Below are 18,276 nucleotides of genomic sequence, written 5' to 3' on the forward strand. Positions count from 1 at the left end.
GCAAGACGCTTGTTTTGTTTTTGTTCTAAATTAAACAAATGAACTTCTTTCTACCACCAAACCCATGTCAGTTTTCTGAGTATTCCATTTCTGCTTTCCCTAACATTGTTTGTTCACATCACAGTTCACAAAGAATTAGTGCACCAATGAAAGCATCAAATATTTCAGAACATTTATTTACAAAATACTGAATGGCATGGCACTGTTTTATTTAGGGTATCCTGCGAATAAAGAACATGCTTATATCTATATGAAATTTGAGTATATAAAATATTCATCAAAGACTATAAGTCACTTATTTTATTTTACTTGAAGCACAGAAATAAAATTACATTAGCAATCTGCTGTTTAAAAGCTCATGATTTGGAACAAATAATGAACTAGAAAAGCAGTTCGGTTCTTAATAATAATTATTATTATTTAGAGCTATTTAGAAAGTATGTTATATACAAAATCATTATCTTTAGAATGAGATATAATGATCAAGATTTGGCTTAGTAAAAGTTCTGAATATTTTCCTTCGAAGGCAAGAAGTATATCTCTTTTATCACATTTCCATTACTTCCAAGTCCTTGATCCTTTATAAACTTTCACCGTCACAGGGTTTAAGATGTTCTTCTGAAGAAGCAGCCGGCATCATTTACTTTCATAGGTAAAGAAATCGTCCCAGATAATGTAGCATTCAAGAACTTTCATAAATGCTAAAATTACATGAAGGAAAAATTAACTCACATTAAAAGCAACAAGTTTCATCTTAAAATTTTGAAAAATTGGCACATTTGATTTCTTTAGATAAATTCCTTTTTATAGCATTCTGAGACCTCTCGAGTCTTCCTCACAACACTGGAGGAACGGCACTAAATCTGATATATATATATATATATATATATATATATATATATATATATATATATATATATATATATATATATATATATATATATATATATATATATATATATATATATATATATATATATATATATATATATATATATATATATATATATATATATATATATATATATATATATATATAACTCCCGTATATATATATATATATATATATATATATATATATACGGGAGTTTAAATAATTGGAAGCCTTTAATTTTATTATTTTACACTTCTAATTCTGATGATCATTGTAATTCTCAATGATGTAGTGCTATCTCTCACTCTTTGCTCGGGTCACGGTGGCCTGGTGGTAAAGTCACGACTTCAGAACCGGAGGGTTTCAGGTTCTTCGAGAGCCGATTTCACTAAAGAACCGTCGTGTGAGCGGGTATAGCTCACATTAAATCCGGCGGGGTCAAGCGTCCTACCGCTGGTATGGTAGTAGAAATTTTAGGAAAAGAAGAAAATACAGGTGTTTCTTTGTTTTATTTGCCAGTTTTATTAGAGACTGTAAATATCACAAAAAATAATTTGTAACTTATAAATTATAACGGTATATAAAGAATCACAAAAAAGGAGAGAAACATCTTATTTATTTAACCCTTTAAAGGGCCATTTTTTTCTAGTCATATTATGTTAAAATATTTTTAGGTTTGAAATTAGAATGAGAAAAGGAATTCATTTAGCTTATTAGATAAATTTAATTTGATTAATTAATTAATTTGGTTAATTAATAATTAAGTAACAAATGAAGACACATCATTTGGTCTGAGATAAAGAACTGAAGCATCTAAGTTTCTGACTTACTAAAAAAATTTGTCAGAACTTATGCCAACCTACATAATTTCATACAAAGATTGATAAATTTGGTGGGAAGCATACTTCCCAAGGCCCTAGAAAGGGTTAAATCACAAAAAAGTGTAAATATCACTATTCAGTCTGTAGTACTATTACAAATTTTTGAAATGTAATCTTAAAAAACATATTGCATCAATTGTACTGCCATCAAGCCTGGAACGTAATTTTGTGCAAAAATTACCAGCTGTCGAAAGCGCTCTTTCGGCATCTACGCTAGTTGGTGGTATTGTTAACAATGCGCGATATAGTTTTTCCAAGTATTTACATTTAAATCCCTCATCTTCAAATAAATCGATTTCTCGTCGGATGGTTTTGGATATAGCTGAATTCTGTATTGTATGTATTTTGGTTTGTTGAAATTTTTTGTTTATCGCTAATTCTAATTTTTGTTCAAGAGACAATTCCTTTTCATATCGACATTAGTGTCATCATAATCTTCGATAACTGTTCCGAATTCTTCTGAATGTGGATAGGTTTGCGGATAAAAAATTTTAAGAAAATTTACTATAAACTTGATCAGATTTGAATTGGTTAGTCTTTTTTCTTCTTTTTCATTTTCATTTTTAAAATCATTATAATTATGTAAATACCGTAAGACATTTTCTATATATGTCTTTCTTCTGTGCGATTTTTCAATGTAATATATAATTCTTCAGATAGTGCTGTTCTTTCAGTGACTGCAACATGAAATTTATTGTTGCATTAGCTGTTAATAAATTAGAATCTCTCCGACATAATACTTCAACAGCCAGTTTTATTGGAAGTAGAGCTGATACAGTTCTGGATATTAAGTCGAATTCACTATCTGAAAAATTAATTTGCAGGTTTAAGTCGATCATTGCTTTTTGGATTGGATTTCTCAGTTTCAAAAATCGCTCCATCATTAGGAGTAAACTGTTCCAACGTGTTTTAGAATCTAATATTAACATATATTCTGTTTTATTTTCAGTTAATATATATTTTTGTAATATGGCATTTTTGTAGGGGAACGTTTAAATATTTTAACAATTTTTCGAACTTTATAAATTATAGGAAGGAATTCTTGATGGGTTAATATTTCATCCCATTGGCAATATCTTCTTCAACAATTATATTGTCATTATCTTCATTGTCAATATCACTCTCACTCTCTTCAAAATCGGTTTCTATGAGTTTCTATATCCACAGTATTTGGAAATTATTAACATATAAAAAACATTTTGATATAAAAAAGATCATTGTTATTTCGTAAAAAAGTAATTACCAAATTTTAAGAACAGAAATTTTTCTTTTATTCTTCATAATTTAATGTTTATGTTCCTTATATTAAATAAAAATTGCTCTGAAATATTTTACTGTGCATTAGTACGTTTTTCCTTCTGTATTACTAATTATCTGTAATATTTACGTCTCATAAAACCGCGAGTCTTCATTGTTAAAGTCCGCGAGTCTCCTCCTTTCATTTTTCCTCTCACCCCTATTTTGTCGAATTGAATCCATCCTAACGCATGTACAAAAGCGCGGAGGGTTTTAAAATCCGTTGTCAAACAGTATTTTTCACTTCTCTTGATTGTACGATGCAACTTTTGATTCACAGTCTAATTCATTTCGCCCGTTAAGGTGACATAAAAACAAAAACGTATACTATTTTGTTACGTTGGCGATCCCTGGACGTATAGTGGAGACAATTTTAAAAATTTCTAGTAAATACCGAAAAAACGGTATTTAAACTTGTGAATACCGGTATTACAAAACTGTACACATGTCTCAAAATACCGGTATTCGGTATCCCGGTATTGCAATCCCTAACCGATTCCATTGTGTTTAAAAGAGGTTTATTGATAAGAATTGTATTACCGTTATGACATTTTAAGCCAAATAATTGATCTATCTCTATTTAAACAGATTTTATTTTCTAACCGAAGCGATAATGAAATGGGGAAACTGTTTAAACTGAATAATTTATTTTATCTACAGTTTGGCCATATTTTAATCAGATATATAGAATAAGTGTTAAGTATTTAAAGACTTTTTATAAACAAATTATAATAGCATTCTAAATGATAAAAGTAAATCCTAGTTTCCACGATAAAGCTCAATTGACGTTGTTTGGGTGAAGGAATTGCATGCAGTGAAATTTAATCATGGTTTAATAAATTTGGGAATAAACATTTTAGTTTGACAGCTTTCTTTCACAATTTCATGATTCATGAAAAACGACCCATCTGGTCCATGTAATTCTACAGTAAATCAAATAGAGGCTCGTGAATGAAAGAACAAAACGAGGAATAGATATTAACAGCAGAGATGAATCTGGTGGAGCATTTCCATTGCATGACACGCTGAGGAACATGATGAAATATTAAAGGTCAACATGAGCCAGGAGATGGATAGTATAATTCTTGGAAATTGAAACTTGGAACATTTGTTCCAAGCGTCAGTTTCGACCAAGTTCTTGGGAAAAAGGATATTGCTCAATATTTTGTTGATAAACTGTTGTTGATAAAATTGTATGGAGAAAGAGAAAGACGGTTTAGGTATCATGTTTTAGAACGAATAACAGAAAAAAAATTACCACCCAAACTTGCATGATGAAGTTTTACTGACTGTACAAAATATTGTGCACATAATCAATCTCCTTAGAAAGAAAATGGCTCGAAATTTATTTTTTTAATTTAAGAAAAAAATTAGACTTAGGGGTTTATGAATTCCATTCCAATGTGCATATTTTTGCGTTTTGAATACTTTGGGATAGTTTTGCATATCTTTCTTAACAATAAAAAGTTAATACTAACGTGTAAATTATGATAATACTATGTGTTTTTATTGCTTAAAAAATCATTTTTTAAATTTTTTTCTCATTTAACCATTGACAAACTTGTCCTTTTCTAAGGTGACCTTGCTAAGGCTGTTTTTATATTATTATTATTTATATATAATTGTTTATTTAAATCCTCATATTTCTTTAAAATGTAAAATTAGAGATGAAAATTAATGGTTTATGATAATTTTGAAATATTTTTATGCTGCTAGTTTGCAAAAGAAAAAAATGTGTCAACGTTGTGCCAGTTTACGTTATATCAGAGATTGAGTGAAAAACGATTGCAAAATACCATCTTTACAAACAATAATCGTATCAAGTAACATTAAAGTGTATAAATTACGTATTTAATATTTATTGCTGATGATGTCGTGTCCGCGTTACCACGGAAAGGGGATGCAGTAGCTTCTGAGGGTAAAGACCCCTGAGCACCCGAGGGCAGAAGTCTGACTTCTAGCTCATATGAAGATGTAACTCACACATTCGCTTGCAGAACCCCTTTTTACAGGGGGGCACATTCACACACCTCACAGATAGAACACACATGAAGATCAATCATGCCCGAACCGGGATTCGAACCCGGAACGCCCAGATCACGGGGAAGATGCGCTACCCCTATGCAAGGACGCCGGCATTTAATATTTATTAAAATACAAGTATGCTAATATTTAAATTAAATATACCAATTTAAATGAAAACATTACTTCGTCTTAAGATTAAAAAAAGGATTAGTAAGCAAGATGTGCCGTTTTAATTTAATTCATAAAACCAGACCAGTTCTTTTAAAGAAAACGTTAATATATATATCATTTACATACTGTAACACTATGTATAAAATAATGAAAATTGCTTCCAAAACTAATAATTATATTGAAATTACCACAGCGTTTAAACTTCAGACTGATGGTTTTGGGTTCCATTTGGGAAGACGTGATAGGATTGATTCCATATGACGCCAGAGTCCTTCTGTTGGACATGCGCTGAAATAAAAACTGACTTCAGTAGATGAAAGCTATTAAAAGAAAGCGTCTTCAATGCATTCCCTTAATCACTTCTTAATGCACAAAAAATTAAAATCGCGAACAAGAAGGACTGTATTTGCTGAAGATTCTATCAAAATTAAAGTGAAATGTCTATAAAAAATCTTTTATTACACTATTTAAACGTGTAAAATGAATAACATTTATTTGAGTTAGTTTAAATATTAAAAGTTAATGCATAAAGTAATGTTGGAAATAAAAACACCTTTTAAATAATTATCCTATATTAAACATATGTAAAAAAAAAAAAAAAAAAACTTTCTATAGCGTTAAGTTTCCTTAATAATGTATGACAACAAAACAATCCATTTTAGGACTGCATAAGGAAATCTTTGATTCATACTTTTTTTAAAAATTGGACCATACAAATGGAGTTCAGGGGGTATTGTTCTCAAGACAACAATTTGCGTAAGTGGAACTATTTAGAATTTCTTTCCAAGTAATTCAATGAATTTTTGTTGTTATTAATTCTAACTGCATGCTATTCTAGATAAGCTGTAAAGCATTTTTGAATTAAAACCGTTCCCAGATATTCCAGAATGTCCACTGAACTCTCACTGAAAATGTGCTTAGTATATTGTGCATGAGCTTTAAATTTAAATATAGAAGAGAATTTCAAAGATTATATTTTATTGAATATAATAATTTCATCGCTAAACCACTTACCCTGCTATCTTTGTAGAGACGTTGGCAGTCTGGCAAAATCATTTTCGAATTTTCAGACCTTCTTGCGACTTCTGCTATCTTTTCTTTGACTTCTAGAATGGTATCGTTTTCCGAAAATGTCATGCAGATGATTTTGTAATCACAAATAACTTCGAGGAAAACTTCGCCTTCCTGAAACTGAATGAAGCATTACACTCTTCTTCTATATATGAATGGTTAATTCAGTTTCATTAAGATTGATTAGTGTTGCATTCTGAAATTATATGAACACGTTATTTTAAATCGTGGTCAGAAGATTCCTCTCGAAACTCTTACTCTACATCAGGGAGAACTGTGACGTTAAAAGTTTATACGATGCACAGATTGACACACATTTCAAATGCACTTAATTGTCTTAAGATTACTTCGGCGTGTGGGCTGCATATGCATGTATTATAGTATAATAATAAAACTTAATTTAAGAATATTTCAAAGCATTAAAAATGAATAGCGAAATTAACATTAAAAAAATGACACACAATAAATAAAAAACTTTAAGAAAATACGTGTCACTTACTTTTTCATCAACAAATCGGTAAAGAGTCTTGACTGTCATCTTTTAAACTATCATAAGAATAAAAGAAATAACTGAAATTAATTCACTTAAATGAAAGATTCATTTGAAAATCTCATAATTTTATAAAGTGAGTAGAAAAAATTGTTATGTACCAGTAAAGAAAACAAAAATGAATTTGTTCAAAAAATTAAAATTATCAAATAAATCAGGTTTAATTTTTTTCGCTTTAAATGTTTATAATTAGGGGTTCTTTTCCGAAAGTAATAATATATTTCTTTACCTGTTTCAAAATTTTATAAAATAATTTAAGTGCACATTATCAGGATCAGCAAAAGAAATTTTATGGATGCAATTCATTTTTCATACCATAATCAGAGCTTAGTATTTTAATGCGCATGCGTAAAAATGTTAAAAACATCCAAAATTGTTGATTTTTTTTATTGTTGAAATGACTATTTAAATTTAAATATCTATAGAAGTTAAAGGCAAAATACAGTACTCTTTGAAAAATTTCAGTAATTTCGTTGAATGCTAACTGTAGGCTTATCTATTGCGTTTGTACTGTAGCTTTAAAAATTGCATCGAAAATAATTAATTCTGTAATTATTCCTGAGAGTTTTTTTTTCCAAATTTAAAAATACATGCTGAGATAAAAGTTGTTTGCACCCTATTTCATTAACTTTGAAATAGAATTTTATACTCAATTGGATAGATGATTTTGGTGTTTTTCAATTTAACCGTTTTTTATATGTTTTCAAATCATTAAAATAAATATGGACGAACATGAAGACATTTGCTTTTTCCAGCTAATAAAGGCATTAATACTACCCAAGCTACACATGAGATTTCTGCCGTTTTACGGAGAAGGAACAATATCTCAGAAAACCACCTGCTTCAGTTTCTTCTCTTCGCAAAAAATAGCAATTGAATAAAATTCTTTGTCCAATTTTCAGATGAATTTTTTTATAAAAAATTTAAAATAGATATTTGAATTACTTTTGAAATTGTCGTATTTGAAAAATTCTGCTAAATACCAATTCAAAATAAAAAAATATTTATTTCCTCTGACCATTCCATATCATAAAGGCAAAACTCGAGACATTATTATCTCCTGTAAACTTCAAAAAAAAAAAAAAAAATCTAAAATTGCAGTTTAACTATTGGAAGCTCCGTCAGTCATTTAATTAATTGTTTATTTCAACAGGAATTAATGTTTTAAATGGTGAAACTTAAATAAATTTATTAATTAGGTTAAGTCACAAGAGTTGAATATAAATTTCGCAAACATAAAACTCTTCAGTATTCGAAACTTTGAAAAGAAATAAGCAAAGCGAGTTTACATACTGAAGATGGCAGGAAAGCTGTCTAATGTAGAAGGATTGACCTTACCTCAAAACAATCCTGCAAGGGAACTTGAAGGTTTCACTGGACGGTTGATACAGCTAAAAATAAGATATCTGTCTAATATCATCCTTATAACCATCGCAAAATGTCATCAGAAACTGGTTTATCAACTGTTCTCAAAAGGTTTCACATTTCTCAGCCTTTGGGCTTGCCTTCGATTCGAGGAAAAACGAGGAGCTATATGGAACTAATATTCTATATGGATGAAAGAAAGGTGATAGAATAAATAGCATATAGTACATACACTTTATATATAATGAAATTTTTTAAAAGAATTCTCTCATTAGTGCATCAGTTTTTTCCCCCTCATCTAGAATGGTTTCATCTTTTATTTTCATACAGTTATACAAAATTCATCACAATGATTACAAATGCAGATAAAAAGAAATGAATAATTTTTATAAACTAGTTTTCTTGCCATAATTTTTATGTACTAAATGATACGATAAATTCAATCAATGCATACCTTTAATATTAATTTCTTATCCATGCCATTTAAATTAAAAAATGATGGATTTGTGTTTGAATCACAAGTCAAATTTCTTCTAGTAAATCTTCAGTAAGGAAGCTTTCATTTTTCCTATATCTCAATAAAAGGATAAATGAGGATAGGTGACTAGTATTCTCTTTTCGAAAGTATTGAAGCTCGTTGCAGAATTTTTCGATTTTGAACATTTACCCATGATCCCTACTGTTTGATGACCACTTTGAACTATTTAAAAAAATTCTATATATTTAAAACTACTCTTTCATCTATAATAATAATAATAATTACAGAAAACTTTAAATAACTTCTTATTGAATTGAAACAATTGCAACTTCTTTAATATGATCACTTCATCTTCAATTAATTTGTGTTTTGAATATCTGTTCATAGCAGCGTACTCAAAGGGTTAAAAACGCAAAAATGTATCGTTTATCATATTCAATGTTGAAATTTTTCATAAAATATAAGAATATATTTAATAGTGTTACATCTTTATACTAATTATTATCTTCGCTATTAGCACCAGTTCTTCTCAACTTTTAATACCAAGAAAAATTTTTTTAAAAAATTACTGTACTTCTGGCTGTTACTTAAAATTTTATACTGTTAAGTAACCAATTAAATAGGATTAAATCAATTAAACACAAATTACATATTCAGTCATGGACGAATAAAAATATCCTCTAAAATTTTGTTATAAAATGCAAAAATTGTAAGCAAAATTGAACCATATAAAGAAAGTGAAACCCGAAAGCATTCCTTTTCAAACTTATAATGAGTAAAAATTTAAATATAATAAGTAAAATGCTTTTACCCTGAGATAAAACAAATTGCAAACATTAAATTGTTGAATCTTTTCAAAGAAAATCTAATTAGATATCTTATAAATTACTTTAGAACAATTTGGGAATTTATATTTTCATATATACCAGCCAGTTCGCCAATCTTAATGCTCGTTAAAATTTTAATAATTAAATATTTTATGTAATTCCTACTTTAATAGCTTCTTCATTAAAATATTTTAAAACTTCAAATTTCAATTCACTCATAATATTATAAAGGCCTTCAGTCATAACGTAATCTGCATCTCTCTAATTTTCTGTTAGCTCCCGTAGAATTTATGCTTTAAATTAAAGTGGAAAGGATTAATCTGCAATTAATATAATAATATTTTTTACTGAAACAAAGCATTTTTTTATAATATGATTACTGAAGACAGAGTCACTGAGAGTTTAAACTTTATGGGCACTAAAGAATATCTTTTTTAATTTATGCAAAATCTCAAGAATTTGTCAACAAAATTTTCTCAGATTTATCATGAGCAGATCGATTAATTAACAATGTTTAATTTTAAATGTATCGAACACTAAGAAAATAAAATGAATCTTTTAAAATAATCGGTCGAAAACAGATAAAAAAAATTACTTAAAAAACGATGAACTTAAACTAACATAAATACAATATAATTGCAAAAGCATACAACTAACCTAAAAATAATTTAAATCTAGTCCGCTTCCGTTGAAAATAGATGTAAACAATCAGAACACAATGCGCATGCTTGAATTTTCAACGCCAGTTAGGTAACGCAAATGAGTGAATTTTTCTGCGCCAGTTGGGGTAACGCTATGCAGATTAGAAATTTTTAATTTCCTTTATTCTGTTTTATTTTAATTCAAAAGTACTTCAGAATGAATCTGAAAGATCGATTCATTAGCAACGTTTAATTTTAAATGCATCAAACATTAAGAAAATAAACAGAATCGTTTGAAATAATCGGCCGAAAAATGTTAAGCCTAAGCCACACTAGCGTGGGGAACCTTACTCATTTGGTGATGGGGAAATGAAGATTTTTTTGGCGGGAAAGTTAGTTTTTAATTAATAATTAAAATTCTAATTAAAATTTCAAAAAAGGGACCCCAGGTGCACATTCCCGACCTCCAAGGTATACACGTACCAAATTTGGTAGCTGTAGGTCAAATGGTCTTTTCTGTAGAGAGCCAACACACACACACACACACACATTGAGCTTTATATAAGTATAGATATATATACTTGGAAATGCTGTCTGTGTAATAAAAATGAAAAACATAAGGCAGAATCCTTTTGACAAGTACTAAATTAAATATCAGACTGGATAAAGAAGGATGCTCCTTTGAAATTTTAAAATATAATTTAAATAACTATTTGACTGTTTATTTAAAACAACTATGCGGTGATTTGATTGGCAATTTTCCCATTTTTATGACAAATTACTGGGTGACCATAAAATAACTTTCCCTGTTTGGCGGCATCTGCAACTAAAACGAATGAACGAAATGAAACCACATTTCCTATGCAGACTATGGAGGGCATGGAAAGATAAAATCCGCAGAAATATAATTAGTACTAACATTTGACGATAGGAGAAACATTGGTGCTGCTGTCACATATGAAAGAGAAAATTTGCAAGAGGATGGATTTTGTGAAATTCCTAGTGCGTGGGTGACTGCAGCGTTATGCATTCTGTTTAAAAAGGGAAGAACAAATGACCTGTTAACAGTTCGTTCTTGATTATTGATGTGTTCTTAACTGTTGTTCGTGATTGATTGTGGATGTGTTCTTAACATGGGTCCTACCTTACTTCAGCGTGCTCTACTGGTTAAACTGTTTTACACTAGACAGTGTAATGCCGTGGTTGCTCTTAATCAAACCTGCATGTCTTATTTGCAGAATATAAGACGGGCTGTTATAAACATCGGACCTGACAGTTTACACGCAGCATTGGAGAACGTCATTTAGTATATTGTACACAGGGAAAGTCAGCATATTGAAAATGTTGCACGGCTTCCAGGAAAGCCTATTATGGATGAATAAAATATTATTTTCTGTGAGTTTCATGAATTCATTCATAACTGTACTCCCACAGAGCCAGTATTTTCCGTAGTCGCAACTTTTGGTATTATTTTTTTTTCCCTGCAGAACTTATCATCCCACGCCTTTCACCGTCTGTATATGAAAGATGGTTTCATTTCGTTCATTCGTTTTAGCTGCAGATGCCCCAAACAGGGAAAGTTATTTTATGGCCACCTTGTATAAGCTCGTTAGTTCAAAACTTCTGCGTCTGTCAAAGCCATGTTTTCAAGCCCCCAAGTACTATATAATTAAAAGAACATTTCAGAGCATGAAACAAATAACAAGCTAGAATTTCAAGAAAAGTGGTATGTGTATTAAATACAGCTAGTCTCTTTTCAGCAGATGCCGTAGACGGAATTCTAAATCTATACTCTAAAGAGACCGCAGTATCTCAGGACACATCAGTTCTTTCCAGTCTCACTATACACGTAATTTTTCTTGCTATCACGATATTCAGTTTTTTTCCTTCGCATCAACCAATATATTTTTCATTTATTGTTATCATATTTGATTCCCTTTTTGTCACCTGTACTGAAGCACATCAAAAACAAAGCTAGTTCATTTCGTTTCCTTTGGTGGAAATTTCATCCAGGAAGGTTTCCAATATTAACTGTGTAGCATCCAAACATGAAGCTCTTTTGTATTCTGATGTATTTAAATGGCTTAAAACTATTTTCGGTAAGATTTAGTTCTTTCATGATGCAAAGATTGCTTCTTATTGTTCCTGTCTACTTACGCATAGATTTCATTAAATTTTTCATGTTTTGGTGAATAGAGACAGGTGCATTTTTGGTATCAACATTTCCCACCTCAGAATATTATAGAGAACTTTGTATTAACCAAAATAAAATTAACGTCATTGATATACAAAGCAAAATTTTTTTATAGGTTATGCCCTTTTTGTTATAAAATTTCATCATTTTTAAAGCATGAATATAATTTATATTATGAACTTAATTTTTAAGAATGCATTTTGTATTCTAACCTTATTTGTAAGTATTTGGTATATTTCTAACCTTAATACAATTCAATGTAACCTTTTGCAAACTGAAATTCAGCTCATACAATATCAATATCTTTCTGATTCTTAACGGCATTCAACTGAAATTTTTATAGAAGCTTTATGAATTTTTTTGTTTTTGAAGGAAAGAATAATTTTGTTGTGCGTCGTACGTGCAAACTTAAAAATTCCTTTCTACAAATATTCATAATTTCCTCAATTTTTCAAATGCTTTGAATTTTAATATAATGTTTCGCTATCATATGACTATTGCCAAGTATTCATTGTTTAGTATAATTTGATCAAAAAACCTCCATGATAGAAACAAAAGGCACGAGAAAAAATGTGCTGTTCTTGAAAATCCTTTATATTTTTCAAAATATTCGTGTTATTTTAACGAAAAACATGCAAGCATTTCTTACAAAATTATTGATGAAAATTGCAAATAATTATTAGTTTTCTATTAAATGGTCTCAGTCCTAAACGTTTTCTTCTTCATCACATTCAGGTCGATCCCTTAAATGTTTTTGTGACCGAATCTTCACTGTAAAATATGTGACCCCAAATTTTTTTCATTCCACGATTCTCTTCCTATTCTGAACCATTGTATCCATATTTGTTCCAAATTTTCTGCTCCTTACGAATAAATGCTTAACTTTTGGACACGAGCGGGTATAATGTTTCAGAATAGTGTGAATTCTTGAGAGAAATGAACATAAAACAAAACGATATCCTCATATATCTTATGCTTTAAAAGTTACGAAAGTTTTTGTAGGACAAAGCACAGTAAAAACAACTCTGATAACCAGTCTGATAACAATTGTACTTTCATAATAATATGATCTCAATGCAACTATTATCATCAAAGTTTCACATTTAGCGACTGAAATAGATTAGTGGCAATCAGTTACTGGTTAAACTAGTTTCCAGGTAGGTAGATTCCATTAACGAACTGGTTAATTGTGTCTTTTTCTTATCCTCTTTCTAAAGCATACATTTTCTCTATATATTCTCTACCTTAAAGCATACATTTTCTCTATATATTCTCTACCTTAAAGCATACATTTTTTCTACTGAAATATGTCTTATGTCAGCTTCGAAGGTCTATAATGGACTCTTGAGATGATCTTCTACAGAAAATCTTATAAGCTCCTTAAATCATTTTTCACCTATTAATAGCTTATTATTTTTGTACTTTATTGTACTCTATATTACTATAATGTAATGTAATTCACATATTAAAAGTGGTCTGAAAATATTTCACTTGATATATAGGTTATCAAAAACTTGGCGTTTTTGTTTAAGAAATTGATATTTCTTTAAGCAAAAAATTCGGGATTAAATAGATTGAATGTCTTTCTCAAACAGATTGAAAATTGCAGAGGTTTCCTTGAAAAATATAAAATTTAGATTATTAACTTCTTCATACTTATAAATTTCCAGCAAATTAAATATCCCCATACTTTAGTTGGTTGATGTTAAAATTTCAGTATTGTATCTTAAAAATTCCAGAAATGTTCCAAATATATTAAGATATTATTCATAAATCACTGATATTCAATTTTAATTATAAAGATATGTGAATTATATTACCTAAAAAGGTCTTAAAATTCGATGGGAATTTTGGATTATCAACTAAGTTTAGATCACCAAATGTTATTAGTTTTAAATCGCGATTAAAATCTTTTTTTTTTTTTTTTTTTTTTTTTTTTTTGGAAATGCCATTCAAACTAGCAAAACAAATCGAGTACATCGAGCATCAGAACTAACACTTTCGGTGCAGTATAAATCCATATATCATACATGTACATACATCATATCATTCATATACATACATCATGAGAACCAATTTTCTTATAAGGTATGGCATTTTTCTTTATATGTTTGATATGTGGTTTGATGCTTCTTCAGAAACTTCTTGTGTGCTCCCATACTGTTTGGCAATAAGTAGATGGATATCGATATCTTGGCCACATTCTGATTTGAGGCATAAACTTATTGGCAGTAGTCCCGTTCGAATATTTTCTAATGGAGTTGCCACATTATGGCTATGAAATATTGGTCAATTCAGAAGTTTCCAAACAGGCATATTCACATGGAATATGCCTGTTTTCATTCTCCTGCATGCCTGTTTTTTATTCTCTTTTTAACAGTAAAAAGTCTTAACATATGTTTAAAATGTATTAGTTTTTCTTTTTTAAAATATCTCTCGCAATGGACCATGTTTCCTTGAAATTTTTAAAAAATTCTTTTTTTTTTTTTTTATGGCACTTGCCATGGACAAGCCCGATGTTCGAAGACAGCCGATTTTAGCCTGAGGGGGAGCGTCTCTTGTCTCAATAGTAGCGCCATCTAGGGCCAAGATAACGACTTAACTACACACACGTCACAACCCTTTTTATGGGCGGACTTCATTCACACATATCGTTTACTCACAGATCGTAATTTAGATCTGAATCAGAGAACGATCACCCCTGATCCAGTACCAACAGTGGTATTACTCTCGACATGGAGGACTTTGTGACCACGACAGACCTAACGCGCGTCAGCCACCAAGCATGCGGGGAATCTTCGGCCGGCGGGGTTCGAATTCGCAACCTAAGGAAGTCGAATCCAACGCTCTACCAACCAGGCTATCCCGGCCTTTAAAATTCTTTGACTATATTGAATGAATCGACTTAATTATTACGACAATTCTAAGCCGTTCATATATGATTTTTTATAACTTAATTTTGGTTTAAATAAGAATTGTAAATTGTGAATAGAATTTTCCCTTATCTTATACACAAAATTTATCACCTTTTTGTAATGATACGTTCAGAAAGTTTCGGAGTTCTGGGAAAGAATGTTAAATAGATATGGTATTACCGTAGAAACAAGCGAAAAATATCTTATGATCAACTAATAATAATTCATTTCATTCCATTCAAATATTTGTAGTGCATTCACATTGCTTGCTATTACAAGGATTCAAGACTTTTCATCGAGGGGAATTTGTAAACTCTCCATCACGATAATCTGCCGATTCACTGCTTCCTGCTGATGATCAATTATCTGCCAAAAGCATCCCATTTTCTTCTTTCCACAACCAAACTATTCCTCTAATATCGCCCTATATATATTTGTCCAATGGAGTAGAATTTTCGTAAGGGTCAAAAATTCCGAAGAAATGCAATGACAAAGCACTGGTGGAGGAGGTACAAGGAGGCACATTTATATATCTGTATAAGCAATGGCAAAAAAGGCAGAAGCACAGGGAAGTTACTTAAAAGGAAACTGCAAGTACATATTTTCTAACTGTATTTTTTTTCCCATGATAAATGAACTTTTTGAACGTAATAGTACATCCCTGCTTTATATCCATTCTCATTTGCGCATAAACTTTTAACGGCGATCGCATATGCCAAAGTAAACAGCTTTTGCAATAGAACATGATACATTTCATAAAGAAATTCTTTTTTTATATTTATTATATGTCATTTGGATGTAACGCCATCCTTATAGCTCATGTCTTAACTAAAAATTTTCTATCCATTTATCATGTTTCAGTTTGCGAGGATAATATTGGAATGCATAGTTTTACTTCTTGTACGGAAAAAAATGGCATTATGGAATAAGTTTCCTTAGTCCGTAATTTGGTGATCCCAAATCTTTAAAAAAAACCTGATAAAAAGAAAATGTTTATCTGAGATCCATCCTTGTGCTATTAACCTTGATTTCGAGAGGCATTATTTTCCATTTTGTCCTCAAGTAAATTAATCTCTAGTAAGCACAGAGAAGCAATCTAGATAAATACTTAAATACTTCTTTCTGCAGCACCATCCTTTTTATTGCAAAAGTCAAATGTTGCAATCCTCAGAATATTTCATCCTTTCAGAGATAAACTGTCCCTTATTTCGAAAATGCTATCTCGACTTTTTTCTCCTTGAAGACCATGTTTTCCCCCCTCACACTGAAAGATTATTTTCGAATCCACTTTCTCTTTGCATTTGTCGAACATTAGAACTCTTTTTTAAAAATGGAGAAGTGCAATTAAAAAGTGGAGAGAAGTGCAATTCGTAATATTAGTACTATAAAACACGCACCATTTATTAGTTGATTCATTTTAAATGCATGAGCTAAACTTAAAATATTGATATAAGTTGGTAACATCTTTAAAATAACTGCTATGGAAGAAAATCTAGATTTGCTGGTTGTAAACGTGGTATTGATATTTTTGGGACTAAAGACGAAGCAACTACAAAATATTGAATTCGCGTTATGAGAAGATGCATCAATTCCACACGACGAACATTTAATTGAACAAAAATTTATCCTTATTATATTCCTAAAAATAAAATTCTCATTTATGTATAAAATTGACAAGTCCAGGTAGTCAAAAGTCAAAAGCAGAAAGTAATGCCCTCTTTTTATACTAGGATTATATAAGAACTAAAGCAGCTTGGTTTAATTTAGGTGATTTTCATCTGATTTCGATATTGCACTGTGACTAGAAATTATGTGAATCACTTTTGCAGTATCAACGAGAACGTTGAAAACTGTATTCGTATTTATTTATATTCAAATTTATTAATAAGTGGAATAATTATTTAATTAAAGATACTGCCAATTATTTCAGGAGAAAGAGATTAGGAGAAATTATTTCAACTTATTAAACACTAAGATACAGAAAATTCAAAGAATTACATACCTTCACCAAGCAGTAACCAGTCATAAGTTACTGGATGTCATTTTTATCTTTTCCTCTTTCCGTCTCAAATTATTTGATAGTAGGAAAAGAAATAAAAATTGAGAAAGGTATTTTAGAAATACTTCATATTTGAAATATTTCCTTTAATCCATATTTTTTTTCTAAAATACTTAATTAATCAAAATTATATCTAGATTATTCTTTTGCAGCCACATAACATTTCATCTAGATCCCTGAAGCCCTCCACAGAGTAAATTAAGAGCCGAAATGCATAGAAAGGCATGTTACTTCAGTAATACAGCATGGCCCCAGAAAGGGTTAAAAAACCATTATCTGTTGAGTTTAAACAAAAAAAAATTCGCATGAATAACAGTGATATACTCTAGAGTTCCACATTACCTTTAGAAGTACAAGGGTTGATATATCATTTCAGAAATTTGTCTCCGATAAATATTGATAAACTGGGGTATAGTAAGGACTTTATTTTTTCTGAATTTGCAGCTGAACAGTAAAAGAAATTTTTAAATATTTTTGCAAAGATTTTATTGCAACGGTTTCCATTTTTTTCCCTTTTTGATTCCATTTGGCTTTAGTGATTTGAACTTGGTTCTCAGTAAATAACAAGGAAAATAATTAATATGGATCAAATACAGCGCTATAGATATGTGGTACCTTAAGGCTAAAGGGGCCCTAAATAGGTAACTTTCCGAGTTGCCATAATGGCGCGCCTTCAAACTCTTATTAATCACAGAGGGGAAAGACATTTGAAGGTAAAACCGGGTGGAAGATTTATACCTTTCACTTACAACAATGTTCTAAGATACGCTCCATAAAGTTGACCCAAATTTTGTTTCGAAAGGATGGAAAAGTGTGGAGAGAGGAGAGAGGAACGAAGAATGAACACATATGTTGAGAGAAACACAGAAATTTCCGAGTGATGTGCGTCATATCATTGAACATTTTTTTTCTCTTAAGGGCATTAATCT

General features: G+C 30.2%; 1 protein-coding gene across 1 annotated transcript; it reads right to left on the minus strand.

The window, feature by feature from the left end:
* Positions 1-248: 248 nt before the first annotated feature.
* On the minus strand, positions 249-8,255 carry LOC129959103 (uncharacterized). Its single transcript, XM_056071916.1, has 5 exons — positions 8,207-8,255; positions 6,818-6,864; positions 6,262-6,438; positions 5,436-5,535; positions 249-701 (listed from the first exon to the last, which is right to left on the minus strand). Exons 2-5 carry the CDS (start codon positions 6,854-6,856, stop codon positions 637-639), a joined length of 381 nt encoding a protein of 126 aa, XP_055927891.1. The 5' UTR covers positions 6,857-6,864; positions 8,207-8,255; the 3' UTR covers positions 249-636.
* Between the last annotated feature and the right edge of the window lie 10,021 nt (positions 8,256-18,276).

The sequence above is a fragment of the Argiope bruennichi genome, chromosome X1 (assembly GCF_947563725.1).
Source record: "Argiope bruennichi chromosome X1, qqArgBrue1.1, whole genome shotgun sequence".
Classification (NCBI taxonomy): Eukaryota; Metazoa; Arthropoda; class Arachnida; order Araneae; family Araneidae; genus Argiope; species Argiope bruennichi.